This window comes from Phoca vitulina, unplaced genomic scaffold, assembly GCF_004348235.1.
Source record: "Phoca vitulina isolate PV1807 unplaced genomic scaffold, GSC_HSeal_1.0 scaffold68, whole genome shotgun sequence".
In the NCBI taxonomy this organism is placed as follows: Eukaryota; Metazoa; Chordata; class Mammalia; order Carnivora; family Phocidae; genus Phoca; species Phoca vitulina.
Genome location: NW_022589771.1, coordinates 925,744 through 942,351, shown reverse-complemented (window position 1 = coordinate 942,351; position 16,608 = coordinate 925,744). Strand labels below are relative to the sequence as shown.

General features: G+C 37.0%; 1 protein-coding gene across 11 annotated transcripts in view; it reads right to left on the bottom strand.

Moving 5' to 3' along the window:
* Nucleotides 1–16,608, bottom strand: part of TTC3 (tetratricopeptide repeat domain 3) — a 118,357-nt gene that overhangs the window by 89,682 nt on the left and 12,067 nt on the right. For 3 of the 11 annotated variants that reach the window (XM_032392649.1, XM_032392651.1, XM_032392650.1), the window contains exons 2-10: nucleotides 15,578–15,732; nucleotides 14,469–14,511; nucleotides 13,848–13,998; nucleotides 13,288–13,375; nucleotides 12,225–12,278; nucleotides 10,899–11,019; nucleotides 9,006–9,091; nucleotides 7,488–7,582; nucleotides 6,297–6,359 (exon numbers count right to left, since the gene is read on the bottom strand). The exons of 4 other annotated variants lie outside the window; for them this stretch is intronic. In XM_032392649.1, the coding sequence (XP_032248540.1) occupies nucleotides 6,297–6,359; nucleotides 7,488–7,582; nucleotides 9,006–9,091; nucleotides 10,899–11,019; nucleotides 12,225–12,278; nucleotides 13,288–13,375; nucleotides 13,848–13,998; nucleotides 14,469–14,511; nucleotides 15,578–15,721 (845 nt within the window). In that variant the 5' untranslated portion in view covers nucleotides 15,722–15,732. 4 more of the 11 variants (XM_032392652.1, XM_032392657.1, XM_032392654.1 and 1 more) reach the window with 4 other exon arrangements.

The following is a 16,608-nucleotide window of genomic DNA, read 5'->3' as shown; positions in this document are numbered from 1 at the left end:
TACCAGACTGCTCAGATAAGGCCCTACTCTCCAAACACTGTGTCATCACCAGAGGCAAGACTAGATCACCATTTGCCTTGTCTTCCATTTCTATTTCTTAACTGATTCTGGACTTGGAAAGAAAAGAAGATGCTATTTACTGACTCTCTCAAACCACAGTATATATAAGAACTTCACAAGACATAAAAGGATTATCACTTTTTTTCTTCCCTACTGTAAATCATCACTTTTAGGGCCTGACCAGACCAACAAAGAAATAATGCTACTCCCCAAATTCCTAGATCTTACAATGAAGCAACAAAAGCAGAATTCAGATGTAATGGTCAGTTACTGCCAAATATGCAGTGACTGATAACCATCAAATGAATAAACATATACATTTAAATCAAAAGTTAGTGTCTGGAATTAAAATTACATAAGCTCTGGGGCGCCTGGGCAGTTAAGCAGCTGCCTTTGGCTCAGGTCATGATCCTAGGATCCTGGGATGGAGCCCCCCATCGGGCTCCCTGCTCAGCGGGGAGCCTGCTTCTCCTCTCCCTCTGCCTGCCGCTCTGCCTACTTGTGCGCTATCAAATAAATTTAAAAAATAAAATCTTAAAAAAAAATTACATAAGCTCTTTCATCCAAGTAAAAGCAATCAGGAATTTATCTACAGATATACTTGCACCTGAGTGTAGAACGTAAGTAAAAAGATAATCATTACAAAGCTGTAATTTTTTTAAACTGGAAATAATTTATATTCTAATACAAACTAACCAAAGCAGGAGTAATCCATTGAGCAAAATGGAGCCGTCAATCAGAGAAAGACATGTATCATATGATCTCACTGATATGAGGAATTCTTAATCTCAGGAAACAAACTGAGGGTTGCTTGAGTGGTGGGGGGTGGGAGGGATGGGGTGGCTGGGTGATGGACATTGGGGAGGGTATGTGCTATGGTGAGCACTGTGAATTATGTGGGACTGTTGAATCGCAGACCTGTACCTCTGAAACAAATAATACATTGTATGTTTAAAAAAAAAAAAAAGAAGATAGCAGGAAGGGAAAAATGAAGGGGGGGAAATCGGAGGGGGAGACAAACCATGAGAGACTATGGACTCTGAGAAACAAACTGAGGGTTCTAGAGGGGAGGGGGTAGGGGGATGGGTTAGCCCAGTGATGGGTACTAAAGAGGGCACATACTGAATGGAACACTGGGTGTTATACGCAAACAATGAATCATGGAACACTACATCAAAAACTAATGATGTAATGTATGGTGATTAACATAACTTAATAAAAAAAAGCTAAAAAAAGACTATGGAGCCATGAACATAAATAAGGGTATATCTCTATATACACTAATATGCAACAAGCTCCAAGATTTAAGTATTTTTTTTTTAAAGAAAGCAAGAAGTACAACATTATGTATAGTATGGTTCCACCCATGTTAAAAAAAAATATACACACACACACACACACACACACACCCCCACCCATACATATATATACACATTACATTGAATCAAATGAAACTGCCTACATTCTGAATTATAAAAATGGTAACTTCATTTGGTTCAACATACTAAGTGCTCATACAGGCATAAGATATTATGGAAATACATAGAACACTCACACTGAAGCTCCTCCCACACACTAGGATTTTTTTTTTTAAAGTAGGTTCCACGCCCAACATGGGGCTCAACTCATGACCTCAAGATCAAGAATCCCACATGCTCTACTGACTGAGCCAGCCAGGCGCTCCCCACACTAGAGTTTTTGAAATTCTCACAGGAACATACAATTGCCTTGATTTATACCTCTGGCCTCAGAGAAATTCAGAAAAACACAAAACGAAACAAAAAACCGGAAGTCATTTAAAGTCTATCTACCTGCTATTAATCACAAGTTGGATTTAACAGAAGAAAATATATTATGATGGGTAAACACTGAAGGTCAAAGTAAATGCCAAGTTTAAAATTCCATAATTTTCCAAAGTAAATTAAAAAAAATCCCAGGCTAAGCTTTCCCTTTTTCCAATTACATTTCCCCTTACACAGTTTATCACATCCCATCAAAGAATTCAAATTTCCACATTTGAGTACCAGAAAAAAAGAATGAAACAGTAAAGAGGCACAGTCTGATGATACACCTCACATAAGTGCTGTAACTACAGAAGCCATAGATATGCGTAATTACTTTTTTTAGATTCTCTTTTAAAAATATCTGATTACTTCAATTAAAACTATCACTCTAAAATTCCCTATAACTGCCAAATTGTATTTGTGAAGTGAACTTCTGGAAGACCTGAATAAAGTGTATCCCAAGGCCACGACGGGCATTTGGGATACACTGCACACAGTCCTGAGCCTAAAGGATTCAGCAGAAGCTGTGGCAGGAAGTAGCGTATTTCCACACAGCCCCCCAATCCCATTCCACAGATTTCCCAAGGGGGACATCTGCAGACCTGGAGGTGCACACGTCTGAGGAATGTTAAAAGTTCAGATGGGCTCTTGGCCTCACATACATTCACCCAAAGGTGGTACCAACTGTGACTACCTGGCATTACCACCACCAGCACCTGGACCATTTCTTAATGAAGCACTTTCCCCACACATACCTCACCTCAGGCTCCCCACCATTAGTCTTAAAACACTTATATTTCTCTTCTTTCGAGATTACTTTCACTTATTTTATCCTTGATGTTTCAGTGAACACTGCTTTTGTTTTTTTTTCATCTTATGTGCATTTTTAATTTTACTGTATCACTTTTTATCACATATTTCAAGTATACATAAAAGTACAGAGAATAACATTAATATAGTCAACACCCATGTACCAGCAACATTTTGCCGTATTTACTTCAGATCTTTTGCAGAACTCTGTTATAGTCCACAACCGCTGTGTACCACTTTCTGATCTCCAATCCTTTTCCCTCCTTCCCTCCCCAGAGATAGCCACTCCACTGATGTTTAACATGCCCATGCATTTGTAAACATTTTTAATACATACTATGTATTAACTATGATATGTTCATCATTTTGCATATTTTGACATTATATAAACCGCATCATACCATACAAATCATTCTGCAACTTGCTTTTTCACTCAACATCGTCATCATTTTAACTGCTGCATAAAATTCCATTGTATGAATATACCATCATTTATTTATCCATTCCCCCATGGATGGACATTTAAGTCATTTCCATTTCTTTACTCTTACAAACAATGCTATTGTGAAGGCTTGTACGTATCTTCTTGGGTACACATTTGAGTTTGGAGGATAGGAGCCTAGAAGTGGGCTGCAGAGTATGCACATCTTCACCTTGCCAAATTGCTGTCCAAAGTGATTGCACCAATTTACACTTTCTCCAGCCGAGTATGCAAGTTTCCTTTGTTCCACATCCTCTCACACACTTGGAATTATGAGGTTTTTAAAATGTTTGCCAATCTGATGGACATGAAAAAGAGACTCAAAGTTTGTAATCTGCATGTCCTATAAGGATACTCATGTTTATTGACTATTTGAACCATTTATTTTTTAATCCTTTTTTCAGCTTTCACATTGCCCTTTCCATCGGGATTAAGAGTAGATTAAGAGTAGAAACTCTGCATCCAGGCTGCCTGGGTTCAAATTCTGGCTCCATCACACCCACCTAGTTTCTGAGGATACTTTGCTTGACCTCCCATTCCTGTTTCCTCATCTGTAAAGAGATAGCAGCACCCACCATGCAGGGTGGTTGAGGGTTTTTTGAGCTTGTATGCATAAAGTGCTCAGAACAGTGCCAGTGAGGTTGGATGCTTTACCCCCAGGTGTCCCACAGCTGCTCAGCCAGATTCCCATGACAGATCTACCAAACCTCAGATGTGAGAGCTTCAAAACATCTCAATCATGGTAACTCAGCTAAAGGGCATGGGTCCTTCTGTTTCAATGGCACGAGTGAATCACTGGCAACATGTTCCTTTCTGAAGTCACATTATCTACTCACTTGGTCAGGAGTGAGATGTACTGTAAACTCAGAAAACATTATCCCTACATTACTGAATAAGTCATATAAACAACGTGCAAGAAGGTGGGAAACACCACCAAAACTGTGTGGCACAATGTTTCTGACATTACATCGGCATTCAATACATATCGGTGATTGCCTGAGAAGGAAATGTTGCTGACCTGCCTCTAGTGAAAACTTCGATGGGTGTTGAACCACAAGCTAGACTCAGGAAGTAGGTACAAGGATTGACGCACAGCCCTGCTCTTGACCTTTTCCTCACCAGGCTACCTGGCTTCTGTATTTCTACTTTGATGCACCTCCTTTGCAGCGTAGTTTTAAGAGGATCCTCCTTGAGTGTCTAGCATTCAACACTCATGAAAGTGGGCAGAAACCCCCCGGCTTGCCTCTCCGCTCTCAGAGCTCCCCTATGCAGAGTGGATGACCTTTCGCCCAATCAAGGTTTCGATTTTCACAAGAGGCTGGCCAAGTTGCCAACCTATTCATCTTGAAAGCACATAGATTCACCATCAAACAGCATAGGATATCTGCAATTCTGGACCTAGCCAGACACAATAACCTAAGGACATTTGCAGCTCATTTCTTGTCAGAACCAGTTGAGGACAGTGGTATTGATGGAAGACTGTGTCCAGCCCATCCATTCCTCTAGTCTAGATAGCCTCGCTTTATCCACGGCTTAAGCCATCTAAAAGCTGCATAACGTTAATACAGCGGTATTCTCCGAGGTGGTTGGATTACTGGTGATTTTTATTTTCTTCTTTTTAAACTCTTGTATTTTCCAAATTTTCTACCATGAGAATGTGTTCTGTTTATAATAAAAGAAAAACAAATGTTATTTTTAAAAGCTACATACTTGGAATATACTCTCTTCCCCACTCCCACCCTCCCACATCCCAACAATAAGCACTTTAACTAAAAACCACTAGTATCAGACTCTCTGCTTTGATCAGAAAACTCCACAAAAAAATTTATTTGTGAAACCCAAACTGCACTTTCAGGGAGTCTTCTGCTTTGAACAGGAATGTGGCTGAGGTTCTTCTCTACTCCATCACCCAGTCCATGTTACTTGTAAGCCATATAAGAAATTTCTTCCAGAACTAAACATCAGGAAAACTGTTTCACCTGAGCAACTTCTATCCTCTTTCTTCATGGACAGTGAGAATCATGTAACTTGTCAGGCTTTCTCCTTTTATTTTGGGCAACAGAAAGGTCAAATACAAATATGAATTGTAACTAATAACTGTGCAGGACCTTATCCCTATAGAGCTTTATTCTGAGGATCCCCAGCTCTAAATTGGTTTTTTAGTTTGTTTGGTTGTGTTTTTAATATTCTTCTACCGAGCAGATTTATTCCCGAAGCCACTCTAAGCCCTTCTTACAGTAAGGCAGGACATAATTAAATGTAACAGCATACACTGCTCAATATTAATGCTTGTAATTTATATCGAAAAAATTTTAAACTGAGGGACAACAAAATCATGGTGCAGTGTCAACAATCTTTTTCAACTAATAAAAACTCAATGCAACATAAGAAACGAAGAATTAATTATGTAAGAAATTAAAAGAATTAATTATGATTTCACTCTGATGGTTAAACCATTAAATTTCTTTTTTCTTTCACTTACAAATGAGATTTACTTTATTTTTTTATATCAAGATACAGAACACAGCAAAAATTCTTCCAGAATCAACGATTAAGAGAGCAAAAGGAAATAACACAGGTATTATAAACAAAGACTTCAACATCATCAGATAAGATCTGTGTTCAAATCTTGACATCACTACTTATGAGTAAGTATAAGTCTGCCCAAATGTAAGTGTGGAGAATAACATACCTAGTAAGTGTGTTGTGAGAATCAAGGAACAATGTAAAGTACTTGAAACAGCACATAACATGTTATCCACTCAATCAGAACAGCTGCTGCTGTCGTTGTTATGTATAAAGCCTACACAGCCCCTTTAACCATTTAACTACATCCGACAAAAAACTACTAAAGGGGGGCGCCTGGGTGGCTCAGTCGTTAAGCGTCTGCCTTCAGCTCAGGTCATGATCCCAGGGTCCTGGGATCGAGCCCCGCATCGGGCTCCCCGCTCTGCAGGAAGCCTGCTTCTCCCTCTCCCACTCCCCCTGCTTGTATTCCCTCTCTCGCTGTGTCTCTCTCTGTCAAATAAATAAAATCTTTAAAAAAAAAAAAAAAAAAAACTACTAAAGGATTTTCTTATATACCTGCAAAACACAAATATTTCTCAAAAATGGGTATTTAGCACAACAGCTCAGTGACTGGGGTACTCTAACCAACTTACCTAAACTGTCCGGTGCGAAGAAAACAAAGAGCTCGGTTACCATAAAGAAGATGATTTTCAGGTCTTTAAAAGAAATAATGTTTAGTCAGTAAAGTACATTACATACAAAACAAAAAAAAGCACACAGAAAACATAAGGCATGAAAAATTTTTCAAAAACTTTACATCTGTGTGGCAGAGCAGAAAGAATATAGGATTTGGAGACCTAACTGGCTAAGTCCTAGTTCCTTTACTTCCTACCAGAGTAACTTTGTTCAAATCAATCTACACTTCACTGTATTCAAAATGTTCTACTTTTTCTGCCTAGCTCATAGGGATGTTGTGAGGATCAAATGAGACATATTTGCAAAAAGCTAGCAAATCACAAGTATGGTGTAGGTATAAAGGACAGAATTATACTTATGTAAGTCAGAACTATACCACTTTGACAAAGAACTCTGACAAAGAAAGTCTGTAAATTTCAACAATTTAAATAGCTTCATTTCAAATTTTGTCTTTTCTAGTTTAATCTGTTTCCTTCCTCAGAACAGAGTAGCAGCCTTCCAGATGTGGTGTGCTACCCTGATTCACTCATTCCCCATGGAGATAGGCAAGGTAGGAAAGAGAGTCGCTGTCTACAGCACATCCTCCAAAGACTGCTACAATATTAGATGGCCCAGCTAAAATATCAGTAGGAACCAAGTATGAGGCACACATGTAGGAATGCTACAAAATTCTAGCAGCTGAGCAAACAGAAGATGAGGTAGAGAGAACACACACTCTTTCAACAATTCCAACTATTATACTTTAAAAGTTCCCTCTTAGAAAGCAAAAATTCCTGAATGGGTAAACATCTTAAGTATTAGTAAATAGCCCTTTTTGATTAGCTAATAATTTGGAAGGTATCAGCTGAAGGCAAAATGAGAACAAGAAAAAACAGGTGGACTTATACTGGAAAGCTTGAGAGAAAATGGGGCAGGGTAGAAGCAATATTCACAATTCTGCCTGACTTGCTTGAATTCTACTACTCAGTTATGTTCACCTACCCAGGCCATCCCTAACACTTCTAATGCCTAAGGGTGAGAAAATCTATTCTACATAGCAAGTTGAAGATACTCTCTCCAATTCCTCGCCTTGCTTTTATCTCTCCTGACTAGCATTTCAACTTGATCTGCCACACAATAAGGATCTCATTGTTCTATTTTGCTCTTACCTATATTCAATGGCTCTGGTGTAATAGATAATAGCTATATCAAATCTTTCTTTTGAAAACTCTTCATTTCCTTTCATTTTCATTAGCTCTCCTTGCTGAGAAACCAAGGTGAAAGAAGACCCATCAATTAAAAGCAAAGACAATCAAGAACGCCAATATCTAGGAAAAATGGTTCTGGGCTTTTATCTCTGATAACAGAAACAAGCTAGGAGATTATTTATGTAGAAAATGAGAACCCAATATCTAATATTTTGGAATATTTATTTTAAAAAATCTATTTCTGATGACTCAAAGCTAACTTTGTTAAAGGAATATTAAAAAATAAACAAAACCACCACATTATGAGTAACAACTAACAATTTATCCCCTTGTGTATAGTATTTGGCAGGCCCACTTTTAAAAATACCTATTGAGCCGGTCATATAGCAGGGAAAAAAACAGATGCAAGGTAAAATTTTAAGTTAGAAGATATGATATTATTCAATAATCCTGAGTGCTTAAAAAAAATATATATATATATAAATTGGTAGCATAGAGTCAATGTTGACTAGATTAACAAAAATGAGGCAGCAAAATTAGCAAGAATGAAATAAAAGATGCTACAGATATAATGGAAACTGTTCACTTCAAATTTTCAAAATAAACAGATTAAAATAAACTGGATCCTATAAATGGCTTTAGTAAGTGAATTAAATAGAACACTAAATATTTTCCTAAATCCCTCTTTAAAAATTTAGTTAAAACATTATTTCCCAGGGCGCCTAGCTGGCTCTGTTGGTAGAGAATGTGACTCTTTTTTTTTTTTTTTTTAAATTTTATTTGTTTATTTGACAGAGAAAGAGACAGTGAGAGGGGGAACACAAGCAGGGGGAGTGGGAGAGGGAGAAGCAGGCTTCCCGCGGCGCAGGGAGCCCGATGCGGGGCTCGATCCCAGGACCCTGAGATCATGACCTGAGCCGAAGGCAGACGCTTAACGACTGAGCCACCCAGGCACCCCGAGAATGTGACTCTTGATCTCAGGGCTGTAAGTCTGAGCCCCGCCTTTGCGAGTAGAGATTAACTCAAAAATAAAATCTTTAAAAAAAAAAATTTCCTTTGAGTGAATTCTATGGCATATGAATTACATCTCAATAAAGCTGTTACCAAAGAAAATTATATTTCTTCAACTAATTAAAAACCTTAGTTTAAAAAAATCAAATTTCAAATTTCAATTAACTTTTAAAATACATATATTTAAATGTTTATTATTCAATATTCTATAAATTTACTTTAATAATATATAAATATATTTGAAATACATATGTAAATTAAAAAATTCTGATCAAGATGCTGTTTTCCTCTTCCAAAAAAACATTCCAATCAAAATTTATTAAAATTTTCCCTCAAACGTGTTACTGAATTTTACAATAGTTCCTGTGTGCTGACAGACAGCAGTTTTATTGAACTTTCTTTGAATGTTAATAAAAGTTCTAACAGATAAATTTTAAAATATACTTACAAGTAAATATTTATTCTCACCTCTATACATTCCGCACAATTTTGAGTTTTAAATTCTTCAAGCAAATTGCAGTTTTCTGTTACAACTTTAGTTATGTGATACTTGTCTAAATTTTATTTTTAGGAGAGAGTGAGAGAACATTTGTTTAAAAAAAAAAAAGCAAACTGGTATTGTTAAAGTTCTAAAACTTAGGTTTCGTAGGTCAGTCCATAAGGTCAACTAATCATTATACTTCCTAATATTTCTAATAACATGTTTCTTAGAATCTTTTACATGTATCAAATTATACAAATTAAAGTGAACAACTGATAAAATGTTTTAGAACACATTAGATTCACTGCTTGTGAATCTACCCTATTTTAGTTCTACCATTAAAAAAAGCACTTATTATTACATTAATTCTAACTGTAGTTAAAACAAATCCTCAGTCATAATATTCCAAATAGGCCTCATAATTACTCAAGTTAGTTCAACAAACATTACTGAGAGCCTATGGTGTACCTGGCACAATGTTCAACAAAAATGTCTAAAAACAAAAACTTGGAAAACTCTCTAAAATATACTTAATGTAATAAAGAATTTTAAATATCTTATTTCAACATTTTGATTCTCATGAATGAAACATTAAAATGTTATTTGAAATACTATGCTTTTAAAAATTTAATAAACTAATTAAAATGCAGTAGGTAATAACCAAAATTTATGTTAAAAGTTTATCAGACCTCATTTTCTGTATTTTTAGCTATTTATAGATTTAAATGTTAATAATTTTATCCCAACAAAACTATAGTTAAGTCTCTAGCCAAACACATACATTTCCAAGATGAAAAAAGTATCTAAAATCTAAATTTAAGGAAGAATTTCAGCAGTTCACCAAATAAGGTAATTAATAAGGGACAGAGTAAGATTACAGGATAAAAACCTGGGCTTTGAAATCAGGGAGACTTGACTTCTCATCTAGGTTCTACTACTCAGTAGACTGCAGAAATATCACTTAACCTCCCAAAGCCTTAGTTTGCTTATTTCTAAAATAGGGACAACAGCAGCTACCTTGTAACAGCTACCTTGTAGCTTCTTTACAGAGCTACTATAAAGAAGAGAACAGAGAGAAAGAGAGAGAGAGAGAGAGAGAGAGAGAGAATGTCAGAACCAAGCCCACATGGGTACCCAATACATGATATTGGTCCTCTACTTCTACCATAAAATCTACCCTATAATTACAGGCCTCCGGAACAATGAGGAGAACCACCTCTATCGATATAATACAGTCCAGTATGTAATATCAGAAAAACCTGTCTCCGTGTTTAAGCTTAATTTCTCTCTACCACTTAGATCAACAGTATAAAATCTGACCTCTTCTCAAGTGGTGATGGCAAATTACTAGTCATCAACTAAAGAGCATAATATTTCCTGCTTCAAGATCCCTACAGCTGTACTATTAAAAAAACACTGCCAACATTCAAATGCTTTAGAGAAACATTTCACAAAGTTAAAAAAAATACAGAAGGCACTTTCATTATACAAAAGAATAACAGAGTCATCAGGAAAATGAAAATTATAATCTTAGCTCTGTTACTTATTTCTCTTTTGAAGAAGAATACATGAGGCCCCAGTTGTGGATTCTTTTTTTGGGTATTATATATATATATAACTTACGGCATTCACTTGGTAGGATTTTTAGAAGTGTGACGTCATAGAAATTATTAAGACAGGAAATATAGAATAAAGCTATGAGGTTACAGTTCTCTTATTCAGGCTTTTCTCTTCTTTACAATAGAAAAAGATTTTTTTAAGAGAAAACATTTTTTAAAATCCTAAGATAAATAAGAAATCACATAACCACACCATTCAATTTTCCCAAATAATGCCTTTAAAAACTGAGTCAAGTAACAATTTAATGCATTTATACTTACATTCAGTAAAGAAAATACTTAACATAGGCCAACAATTGTCAACTGCTCCTAATTTAGGTAGAATTGTTACATCACCTGTGTATTTCACCCAATTCAAAGCTTCTTCCATTGCCAAGATTTTCTGTATCAAAAAGATGAAGAATGTGATTTGGGTATTAATTTTAATTGTACATGTGGTACCATAAATTTAACATACAGCATTTCAGATTCTTAATAAAAACTTAACACAATGTTGCATTTTCATTACTCATGCAACTAGAATAGCTGGACCCCAACATTTAAGTTAACAGATACCATGGACTCACATATGTTACATCTTCAAGTAACCTCAGGCTACCCTCATAGACCAAGATGCTGCTTCAATCACTACAGACCTGGAAGTTGACGTTTACAACCTGGCCAGCGGCTGCCCTGGGTAGCAGGAGGGTGCAATAATCCAAGGTGAATGAGGGGTCTCAGATCTCATCTAAACTAGGACTGCCATCCTTACCACAAGGTTAAACGTACAGATTAAGGTTCCTGAAAGGAACTGTGTATTTTAAATGGTCTATGGCAAACAGAAAAGTAAGGAGATAAACAGGAGGAGAGTGCAGCTGTGCAAATAAGCACTCACTGCAAAGATCTTCATGAAGAGTCAGGAGCTCACAGGAATGTTATTCGTACTTCTAATCTGAAATGACTTCAGAAGTTAAGTAAAAGAGTTATCGATGCTCATGTCAGGCTTAAGGGAAACAAGTAGATGTTTATGTTACCAGTAGCATTAAAAATTGGCTTATAATTTCATCTGGAGATTATCTAATAATTACATATCAAAAATGTTCATACCAGAGACCTAATAATTTCATTTGAGAGAATATATGCCAGATAAATAATCTAAAAAAGAAAAAAAGAATCAATGTGTAAAAGCAGCGCAGGGGTGCCTGGGTGGCTCAGTCATTAAGTGTCTGCCTTCGGCTCAGGTCATGATCCCAGGGTCCTGGGACTGAGCCCCACGTCGGGCTCGCTCCTCGGCGGGAAGCCTGCTTCTCCCTCTCCCACTCCCCCTGCTTGTGTTCCCTCTCTTGCTGTCTCTCTCTGTGTCAAAAAAATAAATAAAATCTTAAAAAAAAAAAGGGGCAGCCCAAAATTATACTACATATATGGGGGGGAGGGAAGGATGCAAACCCCCAAAATAAGGAGACTGCTTAAGCAAAATACAGAAATCAGTACTAGCAACTACTACATGTAAAACACTAACTTGTGAACTCAATTCATGGAGCAATGAGCAGTGAGACAACTGCCATTTATCGGCAGTGGTTGTGCTTGCTTCCCGTGTTTAACACTTACATTTTCTATTTTATAACCAATTCTCAGTAAGCCTCCGATAAAGAATGAATCATTCTGCAAAACAAAACAACAAAACATGAACCATCTTCAATCAGTTACACTTGAATTTTCCAGTGGACAAAAAAAAAATCCTACATTTCAGGAATACTGCTATGTGTACACAGAGTCCACTTCCCACAAGCACTTTCATGCCCAATTTACCTCCTAAGAACCCTAAAACAAGAATTCAGAAGTAGTCTTACATTGGCTTCTAATAATAAAATGGCTTAGTGTAACTTTTAGATGTATGGACTTTAAAGTTCATTACATCAAGATTTTTTTATGAAACTACATTGACTGGTATAAGGAATAGCAAAGGAGGGGCGCCTGGCTGGCTCAGCTGGTTAAGCGTCTGCCTTTGGCTCAGGTCAGGATCTCAGGGTCCGAGGGGACCGAGCCCCACGTCAGGCTCCCTGCTCAGCGGGGAGTCTGCTTCTCCCTCTGCCTCTCACTCACTCTCTCTCTCAAATAAATAAATAAAATCTTAAAAAAAAAAAAGAAAAAAGGAATAGCAGAGGCTCATCAGCAGGAAATAAACACTTGGCTCCATAACTCCATAACCAACTGAAATAGGAAATGATCAAATGGCTTTCAAGGGAAAGAACCTTCAGTATAATACAGGGCACTGCCTCAAATACTATATAATAGAAGTTTACCCCAAAGATCAAGTATTTGTTGTGGTGCTGCTGCCAGTGGCATGATTTCACAAGAAAGAACCCGTCACTTTCAGTGACAAAAGTTCCTATGAACCAGGAGCTTTCTTTCATCTGTGACAAATTCCATTTTCTATCCTTTAATGATGAGGAATGTCCTGGATCTCATCATTCATGTCAGAACCAGGAAGACCGCCGTCTACCTAATCTCTCAAATACATAGCACAAACTCACGGGTAGTAGAATAATCTCAGGTTCAATCAGACTGAAACCATTACCTGTTAACCACCATAAATGAGTAACATGGGCCTGACACCATATAAATTATATTCTTTAGATACAGGGGGCCAAATCCACACTCCACCACTTACCACAACTTTCTTTGCCAAATCCACAATATCTTCCATCAATTCCAGATGTTGTAATTTCTTCAAACTTATCTCAGAAGCATGAGAATTGCTTAAATACAAATTCATTTTTAAAAAAATTAGGTTCTCATATATAAAAATTCATTGAGCTTTACGCTTTACTATATGTTACACCCCAATTTAAACTACTTGAAAAAAATTAAATTCTCTTACTTCACTTTAGGTAACTGTAAGTTGTTAAGTGGACAAAATACCTTTTTCTCTTCTGTACTACAATGCTGCTATTTATAAACAAGCATATTAATTTTCCTTCAGTTTCAAATCTACCATCTAATGCTCCTCAGAGGTTCACCATCATAATGTCACTAATCATGTCACCATGATTAGTCATTCATATCCAAATCCAAAGCATTAACTTTTTCCATCTTATTACGTAAGAGTGAAGTTGAACAGTATATACAAGAATAAGACATAAGCCTTCCCCTGTACTTGACATTCCTGAATAATGGGCAACATGCTTATTATCACTGTTTACACAAAATGAATGACGTGTAGTAACTTACGTGGCCTCCACACAGGGGTGCAACCGTGATATTATAGAACTGTGCTGACGTTGAAACAGAAGTGGCCAGAAGATGTATATTTTAATGGCATCACAGTAATCTTGCAGGACAGAAACTGGTTTACTACACCACATATTGCAGATGTCAAATTCTTTATTAAAAAAAGTTTTAAATTAATATTTTATGCCTCATTTTGGAATAAATCAACACTGTTAATAGAGAAATGGCTACAATGGATATGGAAAGGTAAGAAAGAAGGGGATGAGCAAAACAGATGAAGGGGACTAAGAAGTAAAACTTCCACTTATAAAATAAACAAATCACGGGGATGTAAAGTTCAGACAGCATAGGGAATATAGTCAGTAACATGGTAATAACTTCGTATGGCAACATATAATAACTACACTTATCATGGTAAGCACTCTGTAACGTATATAAATGTCCAATCACTATGTTGTACACCTGATACTAATATAATATTGCATGTCAACTATACTTCAATTAAAAACACATTAATCAAAAAGTAAAAAAAATGAAAGATATGTAGGACTGCTTTGTTGATGTGAATGGATGAACCTCCCACAACAGTCTCTCAACAAATTAAAATACCAATGTACTCACCTAAGTTTCTCTCACTTTGAGTAAAATCTTTATACTGCATACCCTAAACAGAAAAAAATTCTTTTGATTTGTATCTGGTGAAATGCAAAAATATAGTTTTCAATTTTTAATGTAAGGATTATCAGTACTAAACTAACAAATTTTTCAGTGCACATTTACTTATACACTTTGATTACAATATCTTCAGCCGGTGAGTCCTTTAGGCTTTTTTTTAAAGTGTTTCCCCCAAGTCTGCGTCTACGGCTATCTCTTGAGAGTATTCTAATCTCCAGTCAGAAAACCATCTTCCCCTATCACTCATTCTCTGGTACTGAACATTCTTGTTGTTGAGGCACTGTTTACTTTCTCTTCTGAAATCGCATTTGAAACTCCCTGTAAAAACTTTACCCCGCAAAAACATCTTTACTCCCATAGCTCTAAATCAAAAAACCTTTAAAATGTAGACATTAAGTCCTCAGAATAAAAAAAGATCTGTAACTATGAATGATGATGGATGTAGTTTGTTTTTTTTTTAAAGATTTTATTTATTTATTTGAGAGAGAGAGAGAGAGTGAGTTAGCAAGAGCAGGAACACAAGCAGGGGGGAGTGGGAGAGCGAGAAGCAGGCTCTCTGCTGAGCAGGGAGCCTGATGCGGGGCTCGATCCCAGGACCCTGGGATCATGACCTGAGCTGAAGGCAGACGCTTAACGACTGAGCCACCCAGGCGCCCCGATGGATGTAGTTTTTTTTTTTTTTTTTTTTTTAAAGATTTTATTTATTTATTTGAGAGAGAGAGAATGAGAGAGAACACATGAGAGGGGGGAGGGTCAGAGGGAGAAGCAGACTCCCCGCCGAGCAGGGAGCCCGATGCGGGACTCGATCCAGGGACTCCAGGATCATGACCTGAGCCGAAGGCAGTCGCTTAACCAACTGAGCCACCCAGGCGCCCTGGATGGATGTAGTTTTAACTAGACTTACTGTGGTGATAATTTCACAACATTTACACATTTCAAGTCATTATGTTGTACACCAGAAACTAATACAATGTCATATGTCAATTATATCTTAATAAAATAATAAACCTTTAAGAAGACACAATGTTAAAACAAAAAAAAGCAACAAATCTTACCACCCCATCGCAGTAAAGTTGTGTCACACGAACATAATCATTGGACATAAATTCAGGAGCAAAGACACAATCATCCACATAAGGGCAATCTTCTAACAAGGCATCATCTGCTACAGTGAAATCTCCCAGGGCAAAATCGTCCATGCTGTACCATCCTAAGGAAACAACACAAACCCAAATCAGTAATTAAATCATTTGAGATAATATGAGAAGCAGTTTTCCTGGCTTCTATGGTATATTAGAAAAATCCTTCGAACTTAGGCTTCCCCAAAATAATCAGTAAGAACACTGAGTCTGGAAGACTCTTATCCTCAGTCTGCTGCTATTCTTTCCCCAACTCTCTTCAAATACCAGTTTAATCTTTTTTTTTCTTAAGCTCACATAGTCACCATCTCTACTCTGAACTTATCTGTTACATGTCTCCTTTAGATGGAAGATAATTAAGGGCATCTTAGTCACTTTTGTATGTGCCCAGCACATGGTAAAGCCCTCCAGTAATTGTTTGCTGAATGAACAAAAGACATCTTTCCACTGCTGCCCTTTTACCCCATCTGCTTTTACTGCATCCTGTGAAACAATGCCATTTCACCACACACAAACTCCGCCATATTCTCAACCTCCTGGCCAGAAGTAAATCCTGACCCCAATGAGAAAATGGTTTCTTATTGGCTGCTTGTATTTCCCTATCCATCCATCCGTGTGTGTTCCTGTCTTGGGCAAAGGGGCCGAGCTGGAGTGGTACAGGGCAAGCTTGTCAATCTCCTAACTCCCCACAGCCGCACCCAGACTTCCATCCTCCTAACAATCACTGCATCTGGCGCTCTCACAACTACCACAACACACAGCACTGCTAGATTGCAAATGTGGGCAAAAAGCCTCAAATTACTAACAGCCTCCTATTATCAAACATATTATCTATGTTTTAAAAAGAATTATTTCAATGGGGGAAAAAGAAAATTAGGGCTGGAGTTTCAGACTAAAGCTTTTTTCTGGAAGAAAGTTTAATAATAAAAATTTATCGCCATCAGAGA